At 40.3% G+C, this 9840-nt stretch overlaps 2 protein-coding genes across 2 annotated transcripts; one reads left to right on the forward strand and one right to left on the reverse strand.

Moving 5' to 3' along the window:
* Positions 1–5: 5 nt before the first annotated feature.
* LOC130506894 (uncharacterized) lies at positions 6–5565 on the forward strand (the record flags this gene model as incomplete). The annotated part of the gene is made up of 6 exons (XM_057001590.1): positions 6–449; positions 765–905; positions 997–2755; positions 2921–3171; positions 3437–4296; positions 4376–5565. Coding segments are annotated over 6 exons (4539 nt in total), but the record flags the coding sequence as incomplete, so codon positions are not given.
* A 319-nt stretch (positions 5566–5884) lies between these two features.
* LOC130506895 (uncharacterized) lies at positions 5885–7951 on the reverse strand. The gene is made up of 7 exons (XM_057001591.1): positions 7616–7951; positions 7216–7443; positions 7069–7142; positions 6772–6931; positions 6574–6693; positions 6370–6478; positions 5885–6290 (listed from the first exon to the last, which is right to left on the reverse strand). Exons 1-7 carry the CDS (start codon positions 7835–7837, stop codon positions 6112–6114), a joined length of 1092 nt encoding a protein of 363 aa, XP_056857571.1. The 5' UTR covers positions 7838–7951; the 3' UTR covers positions 5885–6111.
* Between the last annotated feature and the right edge of the window lie 1889 nt (positions 7952–9840).

Here is a 9840-nt window from a genome sequence, read left to right on the forward strand (position 1 = left end):
AGAGTGATGATAGTGGAGAGCAAGGTGTTTCTAGAACACCATCTATTGATAAGACCAAAGAACATAGTGAGGTTCACGATAAAGTGGGTGAAAGTGTGGAATTGCTTGACGAGTTGCCTATTCAAAATGAAACTTGCAACAAAGTAGTTGACTCAGTTTGCACTTCATCAGATAGACTTGGTAAACCTCCCTTCAAACAAGCCAGACGCTGTGGTTTATGTGGAGTTGGCACTGATGGAAAACTCCCAAAGAAGTTGATACAAGATAATGGTGACAGTGACATAGAGGCACATAGCGGGTCTTCATCTTCAGGGGAGCCAAACTATGACATATTGGATGGTTTTGGAGATGAACCTGGGTGGCTTGGCCGTCTGTTGGGCCCTATAAACGATCGTTATGGAATTTCTGGAACGTGGGTTCATCAGCACTGTGCCGTATGGAGTCCCGAGGTAACGTGTGGCTCTGATTATATGACACAACATGATTTTTGATTGCTTAATATTTATCTGCATGTATTTCTCATCATTGTTTTATGTTTCATTGACACACAATGTGTGCCAGTATTAGTGTTTATTTCTCTTTTCAATTCTGTGTGTTCTCTCTCGCTTAATCTTTAGTTTCTGTAATGTCTGTTTGGTTGTCAGTGTTTGTGAATTTTTTTTAATTTAACTATGCTCTTAGCCTCTTACTGTCTTCTCATTAATTTTTCTTTTCCTAAATACTGTCTTCTGTTGGCATTAATCTTCAATATTCTTGTACTGCAGGTTTACTTCGCTGGTGTAGGACACTTAAAGAATATAAGGGCGGCACTTTGCAGAGGGAGGTCACTAAAATGCACTCGCTGTGAAAGACCTGGGGCAACCATCGGTTGTCGTGTTGATAGATGTCCAAGAACCTATCATTTGGTCTCTTATTACTCCCTCTCTGGTTTTCCTTCCCTCACCTCTGAAATATCATGCTCTGACAACTTCTTTGTGGTTTTCTGTGTGTTTGCAGCCTTGTGCACGAGCTAATGGTTGCATCTTTGATCACCGTAAGTTTCTCATTGCTTGCACGGACCACAGACATCATTTCCAACCCCATGGTCGTCAATGTCAAGTCACGATGAAGAAGATGAAAACCAAGAAGATGCGTTTGGAGGTGAGGAAGCACTCAAATGATGCATGGCGTAAGGATGTGGAAGCGGAAGAAAAGTGGTTAGAGAAATGTGGAGACGATGAAGAATTTTTAAAACGTGAAAGCAAGAGACTTCACCGAGATCTGTTAAGAGTGGCTCCTGAGTATATCGGAGGCTCTGATTCTGAGAACGGAAAGGCATTTGAAGGGTGGGACTCAGTTGCTGGGCTTGAGGGTGTAACTCAATGTATGAAAGAGGTTGTTCTTTTACCTTTACTATATCCAGAATTCTTTGATAACCTTGGACTTACACCTCCTAGAGGTATCCTCTTGCATGGACATCCTGGAACTGGAAAAACTCTTGTGGTTCGAGCATTGATTGGTTCCCTCGCTCGTGGTAATAGACGGATTGCCTACTTTGCCCGCAAAGGGGCAGACTGTCTGGGAAAATATGTTGGTGATGCTGAGCGCCAGTTGAGACTCTTATTTCAGGTCGCTGAAAAATGCCAACCATCAATCATATTTTTTGATGAAATTGATGGTCTTGCTCCCAAGCGGTCAAGGCAGCAAGATCAAACACACAGCTCTGTTGTATCCACATTGCTCGCTTTACTAGACGGCTTAAAGTCGCGTGGCTCAGTGGTGGTCATAGGTGCTACAAACTACCCTGATGCTATTGACCCAGCATTAAGGAGGCCGGGGAGATTTGATAGGGAGATCTATTTTCCACTACCGTCGCTCGACGATAGGGCTGCAATCATCTCACTCCATACTAGAAAGTGGCCTAAGCCGGTGTCTGGATACTTGCTCAAGTGGGTTGCTAAAGAAACTGCTGGTTTTGCTGGTGCGGATATACAAGCTCTCTGCACGCAAGCTGCCATGATTGCCTTGAATAGGAGCTTTCCCTTGCAAGAATCTTTGGCCGCTGCAGAGTTGGGAATCTCTAGGAGTAATCGTGTTGCTCTACCATCCTTCTCAGTTGAAGAAAGAGATTGGTTGGAAGCTTTATCCCGCTCCCCACCCCCATGCTCTCGTAGAGGAGCAGGAAAAGCAGCTAGCGATATATATTCATCTCCTCTTCCTGTTTACTTGGTTCCTTCTTTGTTACCGTCATTGTGTTCTTTACTTGTTGCTTTTCATCTTGAAGAGCGCATCGTGCTGCCACCTCTGCTTTCTAAAGCTGCGGTTGATTTCCAAAATGTGATCTGTTCTGCTTTGAGCGACAAGAAGATAACTGATGATTGCTGGTGGTCTCATGTTGGTAGCCTTCTCCAGGAGGTAGATGTTGTGAAAGATATAGTTCAGAGACTTTCTTATGCTGGGATACTGGATGGAGGATGTGACTCAGTTAGATCTGTTCCAAGCGCCCCTGGTGCTGGCGAGTGTAGTTTGGGTTCTGCACAGTTCATGGTACACAGAGTCCGCCGACATCCTGGGTTGGGGAATGCTCCTTCAGAATCAATGAACAAGTCTGGATTCCAACTGCTTATTGCTGGAGGACCTAGATCTGGTCAACGTCATCTTGCTTCTTGCATCTTGCATTGTTTTATTGGAAATGCAGAGATGCAGAAGATAGACACTGCAACCATTTCACAAGAAGGAAATGGGGATCTGGTGCTAGGCGTAACTCACTTATTAAGTATGTCTTTTGTTATTAACATTTCACTACTTTCTTGATAATGATATCTAAGCAGCTACGTAGATTTTTTTTCTTCTAGTCTTTCATCGACTGCAACTTTTTATTAGCTTGGTTCTCGTCCATTTCCAGATAACTAACTAACTGGTAAATCTGCCTGGCTTGTAGTTAAATGTGCTAGCAGGAAATCGTGTGTGGTATTCATGCCAAGGATTGACTTGTGGGCTGTAGAGACAGAAACTCCACTGAAAGAGGAGGTCAAGTGTGATGATGATTCTGTAAAAGAAAATGCTTCTTCCGTTCGTCCAGAAACAGTGGAGAAAATGGAGTTGCAGTATTCTTTTCGAGTATCACATGCTTGGAATACATTTTTGGAGCAAGTAGAATCATTGCGAGTTTCCACAAAGATGATAATTCTGGTATGCTTAACTTCTTACTTCCTTTTTTTTTTTGAACAACTTCTTACTTCCTTAATATCGTTTCTCCTATATATCTTCGGCTGATTATCTGGACTTCTTGCTTGTTTAGTTTACTTTCGGTTAACTTTTTTTGGTATGTTGTGAATGTAAGCCTTAGTTTCTTGTACTCTCCATTTTCAAATAATTGTATTTCCTACTTTGTTGATTAGCAGTTTTTAGAAGAGTGTCAACACGTGAGACTTAATTCTTATTTTTTTCGTGATAGGCTACTTCTGCCATGCCCTACGAACTCCTGCCTCCTAAGATACAACAGTTCTTTAAGACGGACCTATCAAAGGAGTATCAGCCAACTATGTCTGAGGCTGTTCCACAATTCACTGTACAAGTTACTGAAAATTCTGACCAGGACATGGCCATTGACCTGTCTGCTACTGAGTTGTCAAGGCGGGCAATCCAAGTGTTTCTTCATTTGGTGCATCAGGGAACACATACACACTATGACTTACAGAAGACATACAAAATAGAGGATCCTGACCAGAGTTGTAGAGATCCACCTCACCAGAATAATCCTGATCATGGTGCAGGGGAAGAAGTAGGTATCAAATCAAAACCTCCTGAGGATTGTTCTTTAAAAGTGCCATCGATACCTATCAGCATAAATGTGAAACCGAAATCTAGCTTGCAGTTAGCTGTCTCTACATTTGGTTATCAAATTCTACGGTATCCCCAATTTGCTGAGCTTTGTTGGGTAACATCAAAGCTTAAGGAAGGGCCAAGCGCAGATGTTTCGGGTCCTTGGAGAGGATGGCCGTTTAATTCGTGTATCATTCGTCCTTGTAATCCATCAGAGCAGACTATTACTGCTTCCGGTTCCAACAATGTTAGAAGCAAAGATGTATCTGGCATTGCCAGAGGCCTCGTTGCTGTTGGATTATCAGCGTATAGAGGAACCTATACATCACTGAGGGAAGTCTCTTTTGAAGTAAGGAAAGTTCTCGAGCTATTAGTTGGGCGGATCAATATGAAAATCGATGCTGGAAAGGACAGATGTCAATATATCCGAATTTTGTCTCAAGTTGCTTATCTGGAAGATCTGGTTAATAGTTGGGTATATGCAATGCGAAGGTACGCCTTTATATACTTTGTTTTATGTTTGTTTGTTCTAATGCTTGCTGTATATCTAACACAATTTCACTGTTTACAGTTTTGAATCGAATGCTCAAACAGAGTCGATGAATCCCTTGTCGTGTTCTGTAGCTGATGCGACAGTGAGGGATGAGCCAACTGAGCAAGGAACATCTGATCGATCAAAAGGAGACCTGAAAGAAGATACCCAAAACATGAATTGCCCAGACCTTATAGCATCTACTAATCTTACGGACAGTCATCAGCCAGATCTAGAGATTACGGACGGCTTAGTTTTGATCAAAGAGAATGGTGATGATGCTTCGAACTCTGCAATGTTGATCGAGGATTCAAGAGTAATTTCCTTGCATCAGGCTGTTCTCCTTGATCTTAACTCTCCTGCAGCTGATCATGAACAGAATGTAACCCACAATGGATCATGCGAGGTAGAAACAACAGCAACAGTCACTTGTGTGCAAGAAAAAGCTAATTCAGAAAACAATCCTGTTGGATCAGGGGAACCCAATCCCATCTCACAGGAAGATCCCAAAAAATCAGCTGACTCAAGTAATGGTGAAGGAGATTCTGCAGACAGCATGCATGAACCAGTTAAACAAGTTGAAACACCTGCAAGAACCAATCCTCTGGATGACCCTAGTTTAGTTTGTTTGTACCGTTGCTGCCCTCAGTGTGTCTCCATCCTCCAAGATTCAATGCGTAAATTAGTCACTCGCGAACTGAGACTTGGTAGCAGCCACATCACTACAGAGAGTATACATGATGCGGTTTCTTCATTATCAGTAGAGCTTATTGCTGCTGTTAGAAAGTTCATCTCTGCCAGAAACAATGGTGCTACGCAGGAAGTAGAGGTTGAAGAACGTGATGAAAGCTCAGAAAAGGAAGCATGTCCATGCAAAAGGTTACCTGGTAATTTTCTTGCCTCTGCCGAATGCTGCAGTCATTCTGCCGAAGAGCAAGGGGGCGTAGATAAAGCGAACACATCTCCAAGCGCTAAGAGTTGGCTTGAACCAGTATTCGTTTTCAGGGACGGGATATTGGTTCCGGTAAGTACTGAAGATGACTGCGCCTTGCACTGTAAATATGATAGTTTATGCCTTGGTTCTCTCATAGAGTTGGTTGCAACTGAGATGAAGCCTTTTTGATTGGTTGAATTTTTTTTTATCTTTTTGTCTACTCAAATCAACTGGTTTTGCAGTGATTTTCTGTTACTGTTACATTATCATAGACGTATGAAAAAAAAGTTCAGCAGGGTCATGGCTCAAGTTTTTCATTCCCTGTTCGGGCTGCTAATAGATTTCTTTCTCTTGAGATTCACTGGATTGTGATTAGCCTAACTTCTTTGAAGTATTCTTATTTTCTCAACATTGTCAACTAATCTCGAGTTACGCAGCTAATTTCACACTCTATACAGCAGTAACTGTCAACTAATGTTTGAGGTAAAAACTCGCATGTACAACCCATAATAGCATCAAAGTCCCACCATATTCGAGTGACTTTCGTTTATTGTTTGGGAGTAATATGTTCTTCTGGTTAGATCAATTTTAGTACTGATAAGATTCACACTTGGTTTAGTGCAAGTTGCAATAAAGTGTGTGAATAAAAAAGAAAAACTTTTGAAAGTCTATACAGAAACTTCAAGTTATTTTTATCTGAATCTAAGCATGATAGATCTAATTTACAGAAAAGTCAAGACGGAGAAAAAAAATTGTTTCTCCTCTGCGTGTAACTTCTAAAAAGAACAACTGCTAAGGAGCTCTGCAGGTGTTTATTATTGTCACTCCTACTACATATAGTTCAGAGCTCTAGGACCACCTTGCCCGGAATCTCTTTCTTCTCCTTGGCTTCATGAGCTGCTACAACTTCGGTTATCGGAAATGTTTTTTCCACTGGTATCTTTAGCTTTCCTGCTCCAACTAACCGCTGAATCTCAGCTAGACCTTCAGGATCAGCCCTCATATACGTCCACCAATAGTCTGTATTTTTCAGTTCAGTACAGTCAGAGACTCCAATAAAAATTGAAGAGAGTAATGCAGAGAGAGATCTATAATATACCTATTCCATGAGAATACTGATATTGTATCTTTTTCTTCGCTAAGAGTGAAGTTGCAAGCGGAAGCCCAATCACAAAACCGTATCTATCAGTCAATGATGCAGCCTCACCCTTCAACAGATAAATGCAAAAGAGAAAAGGGCTTAAGCAACCAAGGTAACTCTAGCACGTAAGGCAGAAGAAACACAAGACAACGTTTTACATACCTGGAGAGTCATATAGTTTCCACCCTTCCTCAAGAAGTTTATGCCTATTCTCTCTGTTTCAGGCCTACCAATAGTATCCAACACCGCGTCAAACTTTCCTTTTACCACCACCTCAATGTCCTGCACATAAAACAGATCCAGGTTCATGACAAAAATAATCATGGATCAGCAGAGAAATAAGCGACTAGCGTCAACTACCTCAGTTGTGTAGTCAACAGCTTGTTCTGCGCCAGCTGCTAGTATTCTATCTCTAGTCTGACCCACACAAGAAGCTGTAACATGACACCCAGAGGCTACCGCAATCTGGATTGCAGCAAAACCTACCGCTCCTCCTCCTCCAAAAACTAATACCCTTTGTCTGCAAATAGAAAGATTTTTAAAGAACACGCTGTTGAGTCCATAGTAGTAGACAAATAACACGAGAGCATCTGTGTGAATCAGTCTCAGCTTCCTGCATCACGCAGACAATAATATTCTTTAAAAAAAAAACCATACCCTTCGAGTATCCGAGCATTACTCTTCAACGCACGCCAAGCAGTCAACGCTGCAAAAGGAACAGCACTTGCCTCCTACAAGAGGCAAACCAGCTTAAACCAAAATAGCTAAACCAAAGATGGAGAGGGTTACAAAGCTGTCACTTACCACATGAGAAACTGACGCTGGCTTTTCAACGAGTTCATCCTCAGAAAGTACTGCATGATCAGTGTAAGTACCTCTCAACGCAGTAGGATGCAAGGCACCAAAAACTTCTTGCCCTACTCTAAACGACTTAACAGAGTTCCCAATCGCAGCAACTTCACCACTAACATCACGGCCAATTATAATAGGCAGATGTGGTTGGAACACAGAACGTCCATATCCTGCTCGTATCTGAAAATCATAATATATCAAAATCTCACATACTGTTAACTGTGAATATACCAAACACAAGATTCTTTAACGTTATCATCATCAATGGCGGCAGATTCATTTCATCATCATCTAAACCTAACCGATCAAGGCGATTTTAAACCCTAATCATGAAGTGGAGGAGACGACTCACTCTGCAATCAAGAGGATTGACGGAGACAGCTTTCGCACGGACGAGAACCTCGTTCGGGTTGAGATTTGGAACCGGAACATTCTCCCGGAGCTCCAAAACCTCCGGACCGCCGAATCGAGGGAGCATCACGGCGCGGCAGCCGGTGAAGATGCTCCGAAGAGAGCTTAACCGGAAAATCGATCGGGAACCGGGATTACCGCGAAATGATCCGGTAATTCGCATTTCTCTCCGTCGTCTATGAGATCGAGTCACTCGTCTTCTTCTTCTTCTTCTTCAATGATGATGATGCGAAACTCTGCTGCTGCTGCTGCTGCTTCTCTTTTAGTGCTAGGAACGGAAAACTTACGACGTGGCAGTATTAGCGTCCGCAGAGCTGTTGGTTTCGATTAATCGGTTTGGAAACAAACCGAGCTGATTAAACCAAGTGGAATTTGTCAGCTCAATGTGTTAAAATTCTGGAGTTCTTAAGAGGGAAAATAATAGTGCAAACCCACTCGTTAGAATTGTCTCAGAAGCATGTTTTTAAAATCGGACCTGATATTGAACCAAAACATATTTGGATCACGATTCAATATTATTCGACCACATCAAACATGATTCAATAATTTAGTTTAATATATTTTAATAAAATAAAATAAAATAAGCAATCTTAATAAATATGATACATAATAAAAATCTAAATAAATATCAAATATAAAAATTGTAAATATAAACTAATTTTTTATATAGTTAATTTATGAATTTTTGATGGTTTTAATCATTTTTTCAGTTTAATAGTTTTGAAACCTAATCTAGCTATATGATCGGTTTATGGTTGAACCAATTAGGCTATACTGTTCATGGTCGAATCCGACCATTGATCAATATAATTTTGAAAAAAACTGCTCAGAAATGATTTTACTTTTAATTTTGTTTGTATCATTATATCCATTTTTAGAAAGAAATAACATGATACAATTTAAGAAAGCAGCAATGTCGCTTAACTTTCTTCTTAGGCTTACGCTTCTTTTGTTTCAGCCACATCCGTGTCTGATCTTTTACATTTATCTCCCGCTCTCTTCTATTCTTCTGGTAAAGCAAGCAACATTGCTGCTCGTGCATCATCAATCTATCATGGAAAAAGAGTTGAGATTTACCGATCCAAAACATGATAAAGTCGAAAACCAGAGATGTTTGTAAGATGTACACATTTACAGGGCAGTTCTCTCCGTTTTGAATGTCAGCTCATAGAAACTCAGCTACAAGATATTTCAGAGACTTTCTGGTTCTGTCCCTGTTTGGAAGATTACAAGTGGGTTCATTAGGATTTGATTAAAAGGTTTGAGTTTGACCAAATCGTATTTTTACAGATTCTTGTAATCATAGGCAATACACCAATACAAATTCTACCACGTTAGTCTCCTGGCTTTAGTATATCTTTGGTAATCATGTATTAAAATGATTGTTTTTGTGTGTCGTCGTATTAAACAAAACAAGCACATGGAAGGCACCTCCCTAGTATATTCGCATCATTGTGCTTACTTGCCTGCCTTGGAATTCAATTGCCTTTCCGTCACGATTTATTTCACGATAAATAAAAATTATCAGACGGCCTTGTTTTCGCGTTTTTATGGCTCTTTGAACAATACAACCACATCATATAATACACACTTATTTTATTTTTTTGAACATTCGAATATTTTGCAACTTTTTAAGTAATATAATGCATAATTTGCAAAAGAAAAAAAATCCACAAAGCAGTGACCAATGAGTTGCAATAGTTTGAAGATATTGTAAGATATAAACTGCGAAGTTTGGACCCTCTTTTACAAAGCTTTTGGTAGTGCAAAACTCTACTGCTGCTTACAGTATAAAGACACAGGCGATCTTAGATAGAACTCAAAAGATTGTGTTCGTTCATATAATTAATCGAAAGTAATATTTTACGACGTCGTTCTCATAATTAGGACAATCAATGATTTATTAGCATTTAAAAAAAAGGCATTTGCTATCAGAAATCTCAAGAAACCAATGAAAACAAGGCAAAAAGAAGTAATTAATTATTTATAAGAAAAGGTAAGATAAGCATTAAGAGAATAAATTAAAAAAAGGGAAGAAAACTGGAGGAGAGAATAAAAACCTTCCCTCACCGTCTTCCTTCTTCTCTGTCTCCTCCTTCGATCTCCCTCCCTCCCTCCCTCGATAATCAGGTAACTTATCTCTTATCATCAGGTAAATAATCGTAT

The sequence above is a fragment of the Raphanus sativus genome, unplaced genomic scaffold, assembly GCF_000801105.2.
Source record: "Raphanus sativus cultivar WK10039 unplaced genomic scaffold, ASM80110v3 Scaffold3769, whole genome shotgun sequence".
NCBI lineage: Eukaryota > Viridiplantae > Streptophyta > Magnoliopsida > Brassicales > Brassicaceae > Raphanus > Raphanus sativus.

Excerpts from the sequence above, each read along its gene's own strand:
- LOC130506895 (XM_057001591.1), bottom strand. The coding sequence starts at position 7,837 with ATGCGAATTACCGGATCATTTCGCGGTAATCCCGGTTCCCGATCGATT. Across the intron at positions 7,444-7,615 it reads TCAATCCTCTTGATTGCAGA|ATACGAGCAGGATATGGACG; the intron begins GTGAGTCGTCTC and ends TATGATTTTCAG. Across the intron at positions 6,291-6,369 it reads TCAGTATTCTCATGGAATAG|ACTATTGGTGGACGTATATG; the intron begins GTATATTATAGA and ends TGAAAAATACAG.